Genomic DNA, 20,049 nt, shown 5'->3' with positions numbered 1-20,049 from the left:
ATTTAAAGAGGGAGGGGTAAAAGAAACACGATCCAAGTTTCCTGGGGGGCTTACCATAGACAGTAGGCCTATGTTCAATGCTTTAATCTCACATTCATAGTAAAAACCTTCTAGTGCTGGCAACAAAGCTGCCAATCAGTTTAATCCACAAATGTATAGCTATAAATGTGCCAAGTAGCATGCAGAAGCTCAGAGGTAATTTTTTTCCACTCATACAGTCCTCTCATACAGTGATCTAAGTGACACTGTGTAGATGTAAGTTTGACTGAAATCTAAAAATTCACTTTGTGATGCCTAATTTTTCTCACAAAAGGTGAGTTAGACGGCCAAATCTCTATATTCTCTTGTCCCTGCCCCCCCTCAGGCAGCCAGCCTCAGCCTTTTATGTCATTATTCCCAAACTGCTGCTGAACTTCACCACTGGAGTTCTCCTTTTTTTGCAACTTTGTAATTGCAGCTATAAATTTTATCTTGGTCAAAGAAGGGAGGTTACAGGGCTCAGCATGGGTAATTCAGCAGCATAGCAGAGCGTTTGGCGTGCCAGTTACAACCCCGCAGTTTGTACAGACTTGTCTCCAACTGTCGTCAGTTCAAAGACACAAACAAGAATTGATTGCTGTGACTAATTCTTTTTTCCCACTTCTGCCATCTGGTTCATTTTCCTGTGAGGTGAGTTGTAATAAGCATGTTACAAGAGAGGCAATGATGACACAGTCTGGGCCCATAAACTACAGTGGTGTCATCCTTGGTCACACTTAAAGGAACTCTTAAAGCCATCAAACACAAACACTGTGATATTAACTCTACAGTATGATGCATAGGGCTCAGTAAATCTCTTGAGAGAATCTGCCATCACAAAGGGGTCTGAGCCCAAGCAGCTAAAGTGAGAGGTGCTCTTTCATGCTCTCTCTGCGGATTTTTGACTTTTGAGTGTATTGCCAAAGAGATAGATAACAAATGTTGACCTCAGATGATCTCAGCCTCCTGGTAATCCTCGTTCCCAAGACTCAGCTACTGTAGTAACAGGAAGATATGAGATGGAGTGCAAGAGAGTTAAAGAGAACGCGGGGGATGCGACTGTTTGCCATTTGTGCTGGAATTTGTTGTCCATCATACCCTTTGAAACAGCACTAAAGACAACCCTAACCCCTACCTCAGACAGTTGTTCACTATAAAACATTAGTTTTGGAAAGTGAATAGGCAGAAAATGGTAATTGTAAAGAGTCAGTCTTTTTGTGTCTGATTAACCTAGCGCTAGCATTCTATCTTTGTATTATTGTGGATATGGGTTGACATATATACCTTCACAACATTATGGTTTCAATATAAAATAACTTATGTGCAAATAGATGCAACTGGAGTCTTGGTTTAATTGTCCACAGCCAGAATTTAGTGAGGAACAGGATCCCAGTCTGTGGTAAATCATTGAATCTGCATAGTAATAGAGCATGAAAGCCAGGTAGAAATGAGAAATGTAAGGTGCAGGAAAATACAGGACTGGGATAGCAATTGGGCATGCGTGTGCATCTGTGTGTCTGTAAAAGAGACAGAGTAAGGAGCTATGACTTGGGAGCTGGGTCTGTGAGTGATTTCAGAGGGCTTCTCAAAGGTCTCCCTCTCCTGGCTATAAAAACCCAGGTAATGGAGAAAAGTGCAAGAGCAGGCTGCATACTGCAGCAATAAATAAAAAGGAGCTGCTGGAATTAATTTAGTGTAAAGCCAGGCAGGGTCAAGCCTGCATGCTCAGTCTGGGCAGTGAAAGATTAAAGATCAGCAAGCAAAGGCAAAAACCCCGGCTGCTCTTACCTCATTTTTTTAGTATTCATTTTTAAAGTCAGCCTTCCCAGACTGTATAGACATCAGTTCTCTCTTTGGTGTCATAGGATATGTGCTTGCTGTGTTTTTTTCCCCCTCTCTATCGTTTAGACTAGTACCAAGCAGAATTAATCTGTTAGGTGTCCATATTGATTTAGAGGCTATCTGGAGAGAAAGAAGCAGAAGAATCCAAGCAGAGAAGTGGATTTTTTATGTTATTATTCAGTGAACAAGGCCGATGGATTTGATTTACAGTAATGTCTACTTGGGAACTCCTTAGTTCGGCAGTAATGATAAAATAACTTGGAGCTCATGGCTTCTGAAGTTTATTTACAGACAGGCCATGAGAGTGTACCAGCCCAAACAGGCCGATATGTACATTCATTCTCTGGCAACATGAGGTTTTGGTCTCCTTAGAAATGTCCAGGCTTTCTTCATTCTTAGCTCAAAGCAGGCATAGCTATAGGCCCATAAATACATACATGCACATTATCCTCCATGCAATATCATAACTACAGACAGACCATGGTTTTTCTAAGTTGAACAGCTTTACTTTACCTTACATTTATTTCATGACAGTGGCACAAATTATGACTTCCTTTGGAAAACACTGTGCTCACTGATGCAGAACAATAAAGTAATGACGTACACGTCCTGTGGTAAATTACTGAGAGATAAAGTGAGCTTTGAAAACTGAACTATGATTTAGACTGTAAGCTTTGAATATGTCTAACATAATGATAAATGTTTGCAACCATCAAAATACTTTTTCCTTTTAACCCTTTTCCTCTTTCTTTTTGTTTTTTTTTGTGTTCCCTGCACATTCTAGTAGGTGGGGAGATCCCTATGGACGTGCGGCTGGGTGGTGGGCAGTTGGTTTCTGAAGAACTGATGACCCTGGGAGAAAGCCTATCACAAACCAGCGATCCCTCCCTCAAGCTCTTTCAGTGCGCTGTGTGCAACCGCTTCACCACTGACAACCTGGATGTGCTTGGCATGCATATGGGAGCTGAACGCAGCCTACCGGAGGAGGAGTGGCGTGCTGTGGTGGGTGACTCTCACCAGTGCAAGTTGTGCCACTACACCACTCAGCTCAAGGCCAACTTCCAGCTGCACTGCAAGACAGACAAGCATGTGCAAAAGTACCAGCTTGTGGCCCACATCAAAGAAGGGGGCAAAGGCAATGAATGGCGTCTGAAATGTGTGGCCATTGGCAATCCAGTGCACCTGAAGTGCAATGCCTGTGACTACTACACTAACAGCCTGGAGAAGCTGAGGATGCACACTGTCAATTCCCGCCATGAGGCTAGCCTCAAACTCTACAAGGTTAGTTGTCCTCAAGCTTCTTTATCACATCCACCACTCAACCCTGTCATGGCAGTGTTTTACCGAAACATTGATAACATTCATTCAGCACAATAGCCTACATGCAATAATGCTGTCAATATTATTGCACTGTTTAGGTGTTATAATAAGACCAGGACAAGTAATATGATAGTTGTGAGTATTTATAATACAATTTCACTTTGATAAGTTTCACACAAATGGAAAAAAATATGTCCTTAATCTTCTCCCTGCTAACTTCATACTCCTCCAGTAAATGTTCTAGAGCTGCCCACACCGCTAAACTAGCTGCTACACCAAGGCATGAATGATAGCTTTGTTGTGTAACTCTTGCCTTCCCAGTAGTCATATAGAAGCAGGGACACTGCTGCCATGAGAAGAACATGGCAGGTGAAGCTGGTTTGGAGGCTTAGGGGTGAATCACTTGGAGACGAATGAAGAAGTGTGAGGAGACAGAGGTTTGGTGCTAATACTCCTCGGAGCGGGAAAGGCTGAATCGTTCTCGACAGCCGTATTGATTTTTGCTGGACTTGGAGCTTCACCTTCTCCTCTAATCATTCCATAATAGCCAATGGATGAACACTCTCCGAACAAATGGCCATAAATCTAACAGGCCTGATTCCACTTAGGTACCTATCCTGTGTGTCTGCGGCTTCGGCCTCCCTGTGCTTAACCCAAACTGGCATAGCTGCGCGCGCACATACACATACAACACAGACAACAAAACACATACAAACACTGACACTACATACTCTCTGAAATCCTACACTACATACACACCAACAGAATCTAACATATAACAATGTTGCACTGTATCCCAGTAGATGTTGCCTTTATTTATAATAAGTCCACTCCATTGTCAAGTGTTTGACTCTTAAAAAGTAAACAGGAAAAAACTATTCAAACAATTCTATTGCTTGACACTTTTGTAATGGTATCTTATATTATAGCATGACCTCTTTTGGAAAGGCATGTAAAAAAAATCTCTTTCCCCAAGCATGTTGTTTTTAATCACATTAAAACTAAGGCGAAGTGGTCCATTTAAACCCCCTTAAAAAGGCTGTCTATTTGAAAATAATCCAGCATTATGAATGGTTCCTTAGAACCACTGGCATAGCAGCCGTGTTTCCTGTCCACAAAGCTTTTGTTCTGAAATAACAGTAAAAGAAAGAAATCAATTCTCAGTGTTTTGTAAAAGGGGGAGCTGTGATGCAGGGTTCCTCGTAAAGGGGCCGTGGGTCACAAGAGGAACATGTAGTTTACCTCTACAGTCTATGGTTTGCTCTAGGACAAGCAAGAGGGACACAGGAACATTTTGAGATGCATGGGATATTTATAGATGCACACAAATGCAAATATGCAACATAATCTGCAAATGTGTTGAGTCAGTTGTGAGACAAAAGAAAAGCACAGCAAGTTATCCTTGTGCTTTTCCAGCCCATGGTCATCCTCTCCAGGCATTAGCTGCTGGACTTACTGGCCCACATTCCAATGACAGTCTCATATTAGACCAAAATAGACAGACGCTGGCATACTCCATCTCTTCCTTACACCTTTGGAGGGAGAGACTTGTCTCGGTAGGGTACAGGGTACAATTTATATTACATTATCTTTGTGCTTTCTACTTTGCTGTGAGCCCAAAAGGCAAAAGAGAAACATATTCCTTTTTCTTCTTTTTTCTCTTTTTCTATGCAAGATTTTTAAGAGAGAAGAGACATATGTCATACTGCTGTTCAGGCTGTGGGGGATTAAATATGTACAACACATCCAGGCATGATCATTTTTTATGACTTAAGCCTCTTAAGATGGCTCCATATTTCTTAAAACCAATTGATCTTCTGAGTAAGAGTGTGTGCATTTGTCCAGAAATTACCTGCTCTCTCAACCCGAGACCACTGCGGTCCTCATTGACTCTACTCATCTCAGACACTAGTCAAAAACAGAGATGTTCATGAGTTGACAAGAATTATTACAATATTTTATAACTCACAAATGTGATTAGCAGACAACAAGTGCGCGGTTGTGAGGCCTCTTGGCAGCACTGGCTTCCCACTTGACAATGTCACAGTCTTCGTACTGCTTTCGATTTACTGTCCTGTTAGAAAAACTGATGGGCAGAAACCCACAGTAGCCCACAAGCATGTAAACCCAACTTGGTATATTATGCAAAGATGAAAAAAGGAAAATCACCATTCATTTATTCCTCCCCAAAGAAATCTGATGCAAATAGCACAATTTTAACCTTTTTGGGGAGAAAATAAATCATCAAGTCAGCATAAACAGACTGTAAGATGTGGGAGATGCTTGGGACACTTCACCCAAATCAAACTGGTTTGCATTAAACAGGCCCTTTGTGTGCACAGCTCCATATAAATTGGAGCCTGTAATTACTGGAATTAAAAAGGAAGGTTTAAACTGAGGGCTAAGCTGGATGGGATAATTTGAGAGTCTGTGGTATGCGGCCCATATTAGGGCTTTCTAAAAATATCACCCCCACCACCCCATGTATTGGAATGTTCCAAAAGACCACAGAAAGATCCAGCAAGTCATCCTGACCACATGGACCACCACACAGTGGGGGGTGATGCTGTCTCCCCCTGTGTACTATGTTCTCATTTGAAAGATACCCATTATGAGTGCTGTGTGTTCTGCCAACACACTCCTCTGTGCTCTGAAGCTAACTTTCACCTTCTCTTTTTCTCATGGACCATAGAGAAGATGGTCACCCATCTGCTCCTAGAATGGTCACTCCTAAACACAAACAGATGGGTTCTGTTGCCGTATCCAGATAACCCAAGCGTTTGTTTGTGTACTGTATGTTTTTAGAATATGTAGCTCTCCCCTGAGACTCTCTCTTCATCTTGGAAGAAAACCCAGATTCCACCCTCATTTTTCAGTTAGCCACATACATAGTATGTGAATGTGATAGCTCATTTACCACCAGCAGTAGGCCTCAGTGCTTCGCTATGTGTTAGTGTGGAGGTGAGATGAGTGTAACTAATCCAGCTCTCAGGCCCTGGCTGCCCTGGCCAGACACAATGGGTGGGACCTAACCAGGCCCAGCCACAAGCCTCAGCTTCCAGTCAAGGGTTGGGGGAAAGGGGAGGAGCATGGGGGTTAGCTGGCTACCTTCCTTGTCTCGGGGGCCGGTGCAATCGGCGGTAATTGAGATTGATTGGATGTTATTTTTCCTCTTGCAAATGTAGTCCATTAGCTTGGCACATGCATAATCAGTTTAGAGCGCAGTTAGCCGAATGTAATCATGTTCCTCGGTGTCTGCTAGCACAAAATCCACTCCAGATGCCGCTTGGCCATGGAAAGAAAGGGAGAAAGTGCCGTCACTATCAGATGGGGAATCTTTAACCAAGAAAGTCCTGACACCCCTCCTTCTGTCCTTGTTTCGCTCTACTGAGCACATGCATAACTGTACAAACTTTTCACCTATTTTACTCTGCTTTACACACACAGTCACATCCACTGCCTGTTCCGTACTGATGAGAAACAGGGTTTTGATCTTATGTTTTGCACTTTTAACTGCACTTACATAGTGTTAAGCGGAGCCCAGCGGCTGGCCCATTAACGAACACAATACATCTGTAGCTTGGATGGAGTTACTGCTCTTATTTTACCCTTCAGTGCAATCCAAAAGAATCAGTGAACACTGAGGAAAGCATATGTCTACACTATGCAGAAAGCAAATAATCACAATGAAAAAACAGAGGACAAGAGGCAGTAATGCAAATGAAGGGATTAGTGGTTACATGAAAAGACATTAAGGTGTTTCATTGATGTTACTACTCAGCAGAAGCACTGGCCTCTCAGACTCAGGAATGCAAGTCTCTCCCCATTAATGATCATAACTACCAGGATTGACAGCAATTCCTCCTGGACCATACAATAGTTTGTAGTTGAGGTACAACCACAAACGGTGTATAGTTGTATTCCAGTTTAAGAAAGATATTGCAGTTTTGCAACCAATTCAAGTTATAAAGTGTATTCTGGATTCCGTCCTGTTGACCAAGACTAGAGCCAAATGCCCACTCGATGACAGGATAGCTGATTTTGGCATTCCAGTTGAGTTTTAAGATTTTTGCACATTGACAGCATTGTTATGAAATGTTGTTGCCCGTCGCTACTATGACAGCGTCGGCACTTCCATGTCTAATTCCCTTCCTGAGATCCTAAACTTTGGTAGGATTCGTACTTGATCATTTTTGGTGGGCCGCCAAAATTGTCAAGTCTCAGTCAAGACAGAAATTGTGGCAGGTATTGTGAGTTGTCCTCTGACGAAATGTTGTGTAGTGGGCGCCTGGCCTTACCCACTCACCCACCAGACATTTCTAAGAAGAGGAGGGGTAGGAGGAGGATGGAGAGACAGTCAGGAGAGAGGGGATGGGGATGGGGATGGGGGGTGGGGGGGTGGGGGTGGCGATAGGAGGGTTGGAAGGATAGATACTCTGCTAATTATCATGGCTAGCCTATGATTGTTCAGTAATAGTGCTCAGTGGGAAAGGTTGCAGCAGTTCCAGGAAGAGCTGAGCTCTGATTTACTGGTACTACCGCTCTAATAAAGCGCTCGCTGCACATCCTGGGAGACAGCCCATTCTCTCCTTTCACATGCACCAGCGTGTGAACGCACACACAGACAAAACACACACACACATGCACACACACAGAGCAATCTTGTAATCTAAAGTGCCAGCAGATGACAACATAGGGCTCATGAAATGTATAATTTTAATTGCTCATAGGGAGGTTCTCATGATATGAAGTGATGTACATGTGATCAACGGTAAAACTTCCCACTAAGGAAGTATTTCAATTCTGTATGGGCTCCTGTAACACCTCCTCAGTCAACACAGTCATGATCCTGAAGCCCGGTTATTCTTTTTGTGTCTGTAGCTGCCTGCAGGTGTTGAACTCTAGTGTCCTACCTCAAACAGATCTCAGTTACTCTGAGTGGTGGGCGGAACAAGGAAGGAGTGGCATATGACAGAAAACAAGGGTAGACTGGAGAGAGGGGCTGTCAGGCAAGTAAGGGGGGCTTGTAGGGCTTAGTGTTTGGCAGTGTGCAAGAATTTCACAACTCTTCCAGCTCCCACCCCTTGAGAAGGCCAGGGAAAGGGTCGGGCTTTGACCCGTGGCACAGCTGCTACTGCTGCTGCTGTTGCTGCTGCTGATTGTATGTGCAACTGCCCTACTGTGGCTGTTGCTGGGATTTACAAAGTAACAGTGAAATAAGGGGAGCAGAAATCTGCTTAGACAAGGGAGGCTGGCCTTTTCCCAGCTTTTTTTCAGTGGCTGTTTACCGCAATTGCCAGAGTTAAAAGGGCCTTACAGAGCAGGTCCTCCGTCCTGGGTCTGTGGTGGCGATAGAGATGCATTCTGTATGTTCCACAGAGCTATAGAGGAAGGATAGAGATGATGTGTTATCAGCTGGGAGTTGGAGATCCTTGGGCCTTGGTGTTAATGATGTTTGTTTTGATTTGATTCTTTTTGTTTTTGGACAAGAGCCGTAGAGCACGCTCCTGCTAATGTGCAAGGAAGCTGCTGATCCTGTTATCTCCAGGCTGATCAGCAGAAAAGGCAGATCAGTGTTTGAGGAAGGAAAGGGAATAGGCAAAGTAATATGTGTTTTGTGACACAAGGTTCATCACAATTCAATATAAAGATAAGTTCCTCTTTGTGTACAGTACATGGTTTTGTCACTACAGGCAGTGATGTGTGGTGTAGATACAGTTTTTACCTTCTACCCAGATTCCCCCTTTTACATACAAGAAACAGCTACTTAAACATTGCACATCTTAGACTCTATACCTCTCAATTAACTCTGCTTCTATCTGCATTATATTGCTTCTCCCCCTTTCACCTTTACCTTGTTGTCTCCCTCAAAATTAATAAACATAACTAATCACACACAAGATAGTGAATCAGTGGGTGGTCTAGAATGGGGATCTGCTTAAGGTTAAATATCTTTAATCCAGTCATGTTAGAAAACTAAATATTCTCCTCAGCTAAATCATGTGTCTGCTTTCACCATTTAACTCCATACTTACTCTTCAACTTGTTAGTTCCTTGCTCCTCACTTAAGAGCAAAGTACTGTTCACATTATTGTCAACACATTGACTCTCTTATTAAATCCACAGATATAACTCCCATAGAAAAGAAGACACATAAAGCTTTCCAGGCTTAAATTTTGCTTTAAATTTTGTATTTATGACAAACAGTAAAATAAAGTTCTTCCCTTTCAAGTTATTGCAGGAGAAGGTGGTATTATTGAGACTGGTATTACAGAAACTTCTTCCTGCACCAACCGGAGGGTCTCTGTATCTAATCTGTGTTATTCTCTGGGTCTGCCTGCCTCTATCTTGTCAGGATGATATTACAGACACATCAGTCATGGTGCTGTCTTTTTATCACCCCCACTGTAAAGATTCCAAAGAGATAGTATTCCTTTTGCTTTCTCGTCAAAACGACCTGTTTAGGTTTCCATGTCATCAGCGACCTCTACAATTTCCTATGAACTTATTATGTATTTGGTAGTCAAACTGTGGTAAAATAGGTTCCTATATAGGCTGACTGGCTTTACATTTACATGTACACAAATAATTACTATGAATACCCATACTGAAGTGATTAATAAAGACCTTTTCATGGTTTGCAATAAGCAAACTTCCCCAATAACCAAGTTTAAATGTTTTGTCTGATTGTCAAATTAATAATCTGGAATTTTGTGCTGATGCATACAGGCTCATTAGACATTTTAATATAGTAGAACTAATGCTAATGCTCTTACTACTTCTAATTTTGTAATTGTACTGGTCAACAGAGCACCTTAATGTAAGCTCTGTTTCTTGTAGTGTTAGTTGTAAGCTGAAAGTCGAACATGTGGTTCGAAGAACTGAAACGAACCAGAATAAGCTGCTCATAAACTTGGATGCAATGGATGTATTTTGAGTGCATGCAAACACACTTTGTGGCTATCATGGCTTGAATGAGGTGTCTCAAAGGTCTTTTTTGACCAGCTGGTCAATACATCTGCCGACCTGTAGCCACCGCACCTGAAAGACTAGCAGTGGCAATTGGCAGGTAAACACTGCTTTGATGAGGCCAGATGTAGGCTCCTGTGAATCTATGTAGCTGCTAAGCTGAAGGGATGGAGAAAGTGAGGCAGGCAGGCTTACCGGCTCTGTGCCATCAATACATCAGTGGCTAAGCCACCAGATTAATGGCCTCCGAGTGGTAAGGGCCACAAAACTACTCAGCTCTGAGGTCTGTGTTCAGCGGAGCTGTACATGAAAGCAAGGTAGGGTGAAGAGACAGATGAGGAGAGGGGAGGAGGTCTTAGGTACCAGGATGAGCACACAGGGACCCTCCATTCTGTTTGGGTTTGGCCTACAGAGTAGAGTCATGGGACAGATAAATTTCACAGAATGATAGATATGTGGCCTTGGCTGTTGTTTCATTCCCTCATTCTTGTAATCATCACTTGTAAGTCTGAAAGGACGTTTGAGTAGCTAAACACAATATTACAAGCATATTACAATATTTTATATACATGTATTCATAATTAAGTTTTTAAGCACGACATATAGAGCATTTGACAGCTCTTTATGTAATTGCATAACCAGTTGGCTTTGTTGTTTGTTGGAAGGCAGCCGGGTTCAAACCCACGCTTGATTTACAGTTCTGCAGCCATTTAAATTGCTCCTAAGTGCGCAGAGCATGTACTGCCTTTGTTTTACCCAGGTTTTCTTTGTTTTAACAAATCTGCCCCTAAGGTCTTTCCATTTTGTGGTGCATCGATTACTGTTGGATTGCAGAACTTCAACAATTTCTCGCCTGGATTTCATTTGCTGTTTGTTGTTAGTGATGGGTCAGAGCAATGCTGATGCCTGCAAGCATGCTCTCCTCAAAGCCGTCTCTTTTGAATGGGTTATGAAGTGCAAAATCTGACATAAAGTACATGCTGCAGTGAAAAGTCTGCCTCACCTCTCTGTGACCACCATCAAGGCTTGAGTAAAAAATTAACCATCCACCAGTTTCCTGAGGACGGTTTTCTGGGTAGAATTTTTATTTGAAACAGTGGGGCCTCAGAGGCCTTTTCTGTAATTCCGAAAGAGAATAGCCTTTTCCTCCTGAATTTCATGGCGCTGGTTGTCCATCCATGTTTTGCCTAATTGCTGTGTGCTGGAGTTCAGGGTTAGAACTGGGAGCCGTAAATCTATCAGGGTTATGCAGACAATGTTTTCTCCAGATGTAGAAGAAAAGATTTCATCCTTTTGTAATTAAGCGGTGCAGCCCAGGGTGTCATGCGGTTTTTATTGGGGGCCCTGGAAAAGATCATTTTGCACCTTGTTTTCTCATCATGCCTTTTATACTTCAATACAAAAGATGGATAAAATGGAAAGATGAAAATGAAAAAACTAGCACAGAATAAAATCTCTTGTTTAAATTGTAATATGGAAATTACTAGGTAGTGATGTAAGACGTAGTGATGGGGAGTATGGGGTGGAGGCACAAAGGGGACAAAGGCGTAGTCATGGAACTAAGGCAATTACATAGTTCCCCAGATGAAGAATATCAGAAAAAAACTTCTTTTCTAACCCCAGGAATGTTCCCAAATGTTATCTTTCCCACGGGTGCCGTCTTCTACACCTGTGTTCTACTTTAAACTTACTGCTGGAATAAAAGAGAGGGGGAGTGAGTTGGGAAAAGTGATAGTGAGTGAAAGAGAGAGAGACAGCTTTAAGAGTTGGGGACAAGAACGCTCTTCAGCTTCTCAAGGGCACCAATACTTTATGGCCTTCACATTCCTTCATGACAAACTGATGCCCAAAATAGACAGAGTGGCGTTAGGAAGAAAAAGTTGCCTTTAAGCCCCGCCCCAACATATCATCTCTGTTCCTTACTGACCTTCACCTCGCCCTGCTTCATTTATGTGGCAAACCTTGGGGGTCATGCTGTCTGACGGTTTTACTAGCCAAAGCTGGTTAAAGTAAGGGGCTGGAAGTACAGGCCTTTGTTCAGGATAAGCAGTTTCACACATTTGTGTTTTATAAAGTCCTTTTCAATCTCACGTTGATTTACAGAGGCCTCTTTACTCTGAGATCTCTTCAGACACAGACAGCAGAGGAAGTCTTCATAGCCACTGAACTCCTAGGCTTACTCCCAGATCATATACTATCATCCCTCACTGCCTTCCTTGCTAGCCCCACAAACTCTTTTTTATGTCACCACATTCAATCAACACTAACCCTAAAATTAAGGACTGCTGAATAATTCAAACTTGGATCCTTCCTTCAGATGGCCTATTGCTGTCACTAGATAGGAATTTCCTTAATTTATGCTTGTTAGGGTGGAATAGTCATGTTGAAATAATTTGAACCATAAGGACTGTGTGTGCAGCTACTGTTTAAATGAGAACTCTGGGAGCCGTTAAAGTTTGAACATAAAATTGTGAGATCTGGAATGCAAATTATTATTCAAATGATCAATGTATTAATTTGCATGCTGAGAGGCATGAGGGAGAAAGCGAGAGAGCATCTTAATAAGTTCTGTAACGCAAAGTATTTTATTATTTGTTGATGTTCCAGGAGTGAGGGCGTATTAATTTTTGCAGTTGTAAGTCCCAGCGTGACCTAAATCTCTCTCTCTCTCTCTCTCTCTCTCTCTCTCTCACTCTCACTCTCACTCACTCGCTCACTCACTCACTCTGTCACACACACACACACACACACACACACACACACACACACACAACACACACACACACACACACACACACACACACACACACACACACACATCTGTCATACAAATATCATCATGACATGCAAAAAAAAAACCCTGTGCTTTTGTGCTTACCTTCCTGTTTCTCAGCAAGCATCATTTCACAGTTGACTTACAGACAATGTGAGTATCAAAACTGCTTTGGATAGGACTCTGTCCATACTGCCATATCCATTTTTTTTACATGGAGGGTATAGCCTCTGTGTTTTAATTCAATCACTGAAATATCAAAATGTCTGGAGTTCATGGGATATTAAATAGACTTAAACCATAGACATTAGCCTTAAGCAGTTGAAACTGGTTTAGTGAGGTGTCAAAATATAAAAACCCTTTAGAACATGAAATTACTCTAAAAAATCTGAGATTTCAGGACCTGCTGTTTGTACTCTGATTTTCTACCATCTTCTCCAACACATCAAATGGAGCTTATCATTCAATTTTCCTCAATTTACAACTTTTTCTCATTTTTCCTAGGTGCAGTTTCTAGTATGCGCTTTCATTACAGACAGGTTGGGTGAAAAAGATGGAACCATTTGGCGATAGGTCTTTTGGTGTTTAGGATTATCTTTGATCTTAGGGGATTTTTGATTCTTTGAGTGGTCATATTAGATCAAGAGCTAGTTTGTGACAGAATAGCTTGAAAAATGAGGCCTGGGATTGAAATCTGGATAACATAAAATAGAGAAAAACATATGTGTTGTGAAATTCATTCTAATAATTTATCATTGAAGGATTGCGTGGCTTATAGCAGAATACTAACAATCTTACGTGCATGTAGTTAAGCGAGATCAGTTCTTACATCTGGAAGGGAGGTTAGGGCTTTTTAGATGAGAGATCCAGCATTGCAGTATTCCCAGTATTCAACTTAACTTTTAAATCATTAAACATGATGAAGCCATCTCCACAAAGTCAGGGGTTTATATACGAAAATCAAACACCATCTGCCATCTCTGATCAGAAGCAACAGCCATCAGGCCAGGGTTACCAAGGCAGAACAGGAAAAGCCATTAACTGCCAATCACTGCATCGATCGACAAGCCAGTCCACCACTACCACCCCCTCTCTACCCCCACCCACCCCTGCCCACAGACAGCCACACATACAGTTCATAAGCTTTTACTGTACAGTGCATACACATGCACAGACACATGCACATAGCCACTATCTTTTTGTGCGCACTACGTGATGGGTAACATTTGGTGGAGTTTGTTTCTTTCCACGTTATCTTTTAAATTATCTCGAGTCTAGATTGCAGGATCAACATTCTGCTCAGTTTAGATAAAGGTTGTCTGACTTTTTTATATTGGCTCAGTAAACCCAATGTGTTACTTGAAGGACAGTCGAGATGCCGTTCAAAAGATATTTCCTTCTGAGCATAGGTTTGTAATCTCCTCATTACCGAAATGCATCTCAGTAAAGTCCATTGCCCTGTCAAAATGAGAGTAGACACTCCATTCTGCTCGGTTTCCCTCCACATTTTTGGAGTCAACCCTCAGATAAAAACAGAACTAATAGAGTCAGTGAAGGGCAAAAAGGAAAAACACAAGATTGATTTTTTTTTCTCCTCCATTTTCAATGGTGTCGCTAGAACTGAGGGTCATTAGAAGAATATTTACCTACTTCCCAATTTAATAGAGATGCTGTATATCAGAGTGATCTGGATCAGAGGTCAGGGCTGGGGGGAGCAATTAAAGTGTATGGATCCAGAAGCTCTGTGCCTGTCCCATTGTGTGTGTTGCTGGCAGAAACAGATGGGAGTAAAAGGGAAGCAGAGGCGATATGTATTGAACATGGCTGTATTAATTAATTGATCTTTGTTACTGATGAACTAGTGATACATTAGTCAGGGGCAGGAATGCATGTTTTTGTGTATGTACATCACGCACAGGCATACGTTTGCGTTGACGTGCATGGTTTTGTTCTTGATTGTGTGCATGCAATGCACTCACATTGCACTAGTTCAACGATTATGCATCATTTCATACAAACTTAACCAGTGACCAGTAATACATGCTTGTTTTCTCTTCTAGTTGTACTAAATGGGCTGTCTTTTCTGTTACTTGTTTTGGTTAGGTCAGCCTTCTCGGGGGGCCACACAATAGCCAGAGACAGAACAGATATGATGGATGTGGCCTGGGGCCTATGCACTCGGTCTGCGTCTGCGGTGGCCTCATCCACACATCAGCCACAGGGAGATGGAGGGAACACAGTAGGGAGGGAGGGAGGGAAGGAGGGCAGAGATACAAACCAGACCAGCCATTTTCCTCGTTCCGCTCATAAATATTTGTGTGGCTGATTTATAAACAGTGGAGCAAGAGAAGAGATCAAAGTGAACTGTAACGCTTATATAAAACTGGGGCTTTTTCATGACACTGCCCTACACACCATGCTCGTACCTATTAAAGACAAAGCTATATATCAAAAGGCATATTGGCAAGAGTACTGAATGGCCACTCACACTTTAGAGCTTGGTCTTCCCCCAGTTGTGAGTCTAGGTCTTATAGCACTACCCTCTAAGGTTCTCAAACACTAGTTAAAGGCCATCAATATGTGTTACAGCTAAAACTCAACTTGCTCTCAGCCTGTGTAAACTCCCCCGAGGTCAGTGGCTTCCTAGGCGGATTTTAAATGGCTGTAGTAATGCCAGCCGGTCATATTAAAATGTAGCAATGCAGTGAAGAGTCACTGTGTCCTGGTAGCGGTAGAGTAGTGTTCGTCACAGTAGACAGCTGCACATGCTGATTCAGGCAACCAGCTGGCCAGACGCAACACAAAAGGCCAAGCCTCCTGTACGGCAGAGAGGAGGGGTTAGGGTGGGGTGAGACAGTGTGTGTATGCTGTAGAAACGTGTGTGTTTTGTTGGAGTAGAGTGCTGGCTTTGCATAAGTTTATGAGTCCAAGCACTGGCAAAGAGAGACACACACAATCCACAGCTATAGCACTACAATGCCCACAAGGAGCAGAGCAGACATTCCACACATACAAGCTCTGTTTACCTCGTACCACCCCCACCGACCCCCAACCGAAATCATACACATAGACACATATCTCCCGTTCTACTCCAGCTCCCACCCCTGTCATTCGTTGGGTGCCTGGGTGCAAATGTGGGGGAGCGAGAGGTGCTCTCCTCTGCCTCTGGCCTTCTCCCTGATTAAGAACAGTTATAGCTGGCAGATGCAGAGGAGCGCCATGAAGATGGCTGTTCGCTGACCTCTGTGGGAGGGAGAATAGCACGGGTAATGGGAGAGAAAAGAAGGCCTTTTTCAATGGAGATTCTCCCCTTTGTCCACCAGCAGGACAGGGTGTGCTCAGTGTGGTGAAGCCTGGGAGAGTTGCTGCTAAACAGCCTGTCTCTCTGTCCGTCTGTCTGTGTGCGAGTGTCTGGAGACATCTGGTTCACTAGCTGTGGGAACACGGTGGCATTATTATTTTAGGCACTTCACCTAGTGCTTACATAACACACGACTTCAGGTTTTTCTACAACTGCATGGTGAGGTATTATAGGTGGCCACATGTTTTCTACTGTATGTCTTTACAGTCACTGGGAAAGAGAATACAGATATGTTATTATAGCCTCCCTCAGTAGTGTGAGGGTATGCAGCAGTTACACGAAGCACCCCTTCTCTTCTTTATGTTGCTGTTCTTCCTTGAATTTGTTTTATATATATATATATTGTATAGTGTGTGAGTTTGATCAGGTAGGCAGGCATTGTACGAGGGTTTGAGGGAGAGTAGACTGCAGATTGTCTTACCCCTGGTGTGTCTGAGTTTCTGTGCGGGGAGTTCAAAGTCCTGCTGAACATCAGAGGGCTGATGCTGAGTGAGGCTGACTAGCTGCAGCCTGTGGTCTGGGAAGGGTTACTGAATTATTACTGATGGTTTCAGGGGTAACTGTCCGACCACAGGACTGGGGAATATTAATCATTTATTTGATTGTCTGCGTGTGCTGATTAATCAATTTGAGTAGGATCTGCAGGATTAACTACCCTATTATTCCCCTGTAAGAACAGATAAGAGATAAGGCTTTAAAATATCATATTCCATTTATCATTTATTTTTAGGTCCCTGCTGATGAGGGTGAAATAAAAACTGAGGTGAGATTAGGCAGAACAGCAACATGGGGAAAGTGTTGGGGGAGGAGGATAAGAGAAGGAGGGATGAGGAGAGAATAAAATTCTCTTAACTGCAGATTTTAGTACTTCAGAAGATTGGGGAAAAGATACAGCTTTGTATTTCTTCAAACATGGCACAGAAAACCAAGTTGTGCAGCTGGGAGTGAGAGAGCGGAGAGAAAAGGGGGGCGGAGAGACAAGAGGAACAGGAAGTTGATGGGAAAGTGATAGCTGTCTCCACCTGGAGTATAGCCTGAGCTGTGTGTTAAGAGGGAAGGCAAAGCAAGGAAAAGGAGGGAGCTGCTGCAGTTGACTCCTATCTTGTACTCTGGTTTAGGTAAGTTTGGCTCTCATACCAAGTATAGCTAGCTAAACTGATCCAACAATGGGACTACTCCTGTTTACCCCACTCACTATCTATTCAGTCTATAAATTCTCAATCTGCCAACTGTTTAATGTGTTATGTCATGTGGTAATGCCTTTGATTCCAACATGCCTCCGTTTGTAAATACAAGAGGCACTCAAAAGGCTGTGGTTTCTTTACAAGCATGGTGCCCCCGGCGCTTTGGTTGGGAATGCATTGAGAGGCAGAAGGATTGAAAGAGTAAGGGAGGGAGTGAGAGGTGGTTAGAAACTGTATACACTTCCCGTTGCTCTTCTGCCAACCCCTCTCCCTGCTGCCTCTGGTTGCGCAGGCAGGCAGTGTGTGAGAAATGTGAGAGGGAGGAGTATATCCTCTCTCCTGGCTGAACACAGCTCCGTAATTATGCACTTTTCAGCAGGTTTTACCTTTAACACTTTCCTCCCGGGGTTGAGATTAGTGCTCACCATGCTTGATTTACTGCACAATTACTGAACAAGAGCTCTATGTAATCAATAAACAGGAAGGGGAAAAGTGGTAGGCTTTGAAGTATAGTTTGAGATTTTTTGCACGATTGAGCAGTGTATATGGTGTAGCCAGTAAGGGCAGCTTGGCTGTGATGCCAGCCTGTGAAATATCTATTATATCAGGCACGCCTCTTTACTTTACCAGCTTTCTAAGCCTCTTTACAGTGCTCAACTACTGAAGTGGAAAATGACATATTTTTTTTCTGACCACTGCTTAACACAAAGGTCAGCAACAAATTGTCTAATAAGGACATTCCTCCAAAACATTAGATTAAAATCACAAGTTGTCCTATAAAATTGGGGCTTAATGTGATCTTATAACCTACGTGCACAAGTTACATGAGAAGGGATACAAAGTTCTCTTGTGTGGTAGCTTGCTATGCCCTGTATTAAATGTCCCCAAATGGGCAGCCAGCACAATGACCTCCATGATGACACTTGCTAATGGCATGAGCAGTTATTTTGGGAAGCTCCAATGACTGGCCAACAGAAGTCTTTCTGGGGCTTTGTAAAGCTTTTTGCCGGCATGACCAAAGCAATGGGCCTCTTCCAATTAGTCTGGTCTGTGTTTGATTTTTAGTGATGACAACTATATCTCAGCTGCAATTATGCTGCACTGGGAATGATGAGGGTTTAGGTTATTGATCCTCAATTGATCACCCTGATCAATGAGCACTTTTGTTTCATTTTTATGGAAAGTGCAGTTATGTTTTTTTTCTTTTGCTAATGAGCATGCCCAACAGAATGACCCTGCAAAGAAATCTGTGTTAGCAAGGCCCATATGTATTAGTGATAGAGTTGGCTGTACTCACGAGAAGCTGCACAGAGCACCATTTTTCAAGTGCACTACCTCCCTTTGGGCATAGGTCACAGACTATGATTGGTCTTATGTAGAAAAAAAAATCTAAATCTGGTCCTTATGAGGGGGGACAACAGCTGTTTATTTATTATTATTATTTATTTTAATTATCTAATTCAAAAAGGTAATAGTTTAAGGTTCAAAGGCTGTGTGTAGTATTTCTTTTATTATTGTACAAAGACCCTGATACTTGAAATAATCCAGAGTGTGGAAGCAATGATATTTTTCACACCACATCTCTAGTTTATAGTCCACACCAAAAGTACAATGTCGGGGGTTTCACTCATTAAAGTTGGAAGAGTTGACAGGTGAAAATGGTGGGTGTTTGGTGTATGAATTGCTTGAAGAACCCTCAACAGCAGTTTCACTCCAACAAGGTACTTCATGTTCCATGCAAATAAGCCCACATATAGACCCACTCTGTATATTCACCTCCACTCAACCCCACTCCACCCCATTAATTTTCATTTTAAGAAGAGGACCTCTCAAAGGCTATGTTGCTCCTTTTGTCAGTGCAATGCTGCTAATAAAGATAGGTGCGTAAGACTGGGTTAAATATTGACACTGGCTGAGCACATCATCACTGTTTTTAATTAGCTGGTGTCTCTAGCGAGCTTGTGCGAGGGCAGTGCATGAACAACTAAACATTTCCCCTTACGGGATCTCAAACATCGTCTCCTCAAAACACATTTCTATGAATATTACATAAAAAAGGATACAGGATAGTCAGAAAACATACAGTGTTACAGCTATCACAGCCTTATTGCGTAGCCTGAAGCAGCAACCAATTATGTGGTAATGAAATATTTACACTACCAAACTGAGAACGCCAGAGGTGAAAGCTAGATAATACAAGCCTGAGGAGACTGTATTCTGTGTCTCCTCTCTGCCGTTACGTCAGCGAAAAGGTGGAACAGGAGATCAGCTAATGACAATAGGCTTAGAAGCAAGAGCGTGGGCAGACCTGCAGTTCACTAAGCATGGCTTTTGGTCACCCCTACTGCTTTGGGCACATTTAAGGGCTTTTTCCTGGTCATAGTAGCCAGCAAGGTGGGAAAGAGGACACATAATCGTAACATTGACTCTCTAGAAGGCCCCCGTCAGACATGTTGAGTTTTACCTCCAGAGTTCATTTGACTTCTGATGGCTACTCCCTCACGATGATATGGCAATGAATCTGCATTCACGGCATAGTGTGATGTTTGTTCTCGAGGACTAATTGTGTTTGGGTAATGTTC

General features: G+C 42.7%; 1 protein-coding gene across 8 annotated transcripts in view; it reads left to right on the top strand.

The window, feature by feature from the left end:
* Positions 1 to 20,049, top strand: part of zfhx3b (zinc finger homeobox 3b) — a 235,246-nt gene that overhangs the window by 146,022 nt on the left and 69,175 nt on the right. For 7 of the 8 annotated variants that reach the window (XM_051378275.1, XM_051378281.1, XM_051378280.1 and 4 more), the window contains one exon: positions 2,645 to 3,141. In XM_051378275.1, coding sequence (XP_051234235.1) covers positions 2,645 to 3,141 — 497 coding nt within the window. The remainder of the gene's footprint in view (positions 1 to 2,644; positions 3,142 to 20,049) is intronic. The other variant, XM_051378279.1, reaches the window with a different exon arrangement.

This window comes from Dicentrarchus labrax, unplaced genomic scaffold, assembly GCF_905237075.1.
Source record: "Dicentrarchus labrax unplaced genomic scaffold, dlabrax2021, whole genome shotgun sequence".
In the NCBI taxonomy this organism is placed as follows: domain Eukaryota; kingdom Metazoa; phylum Chordata; class Actinopteri; family Moronidae; genus Dicentrarchus; species Dicentrarchus labrax.
The sequence above is the reverse complement of the archived record's forward strand: the minus strand, read 5'-3'. Positions and strand labels throughout refer to the sequence as shown.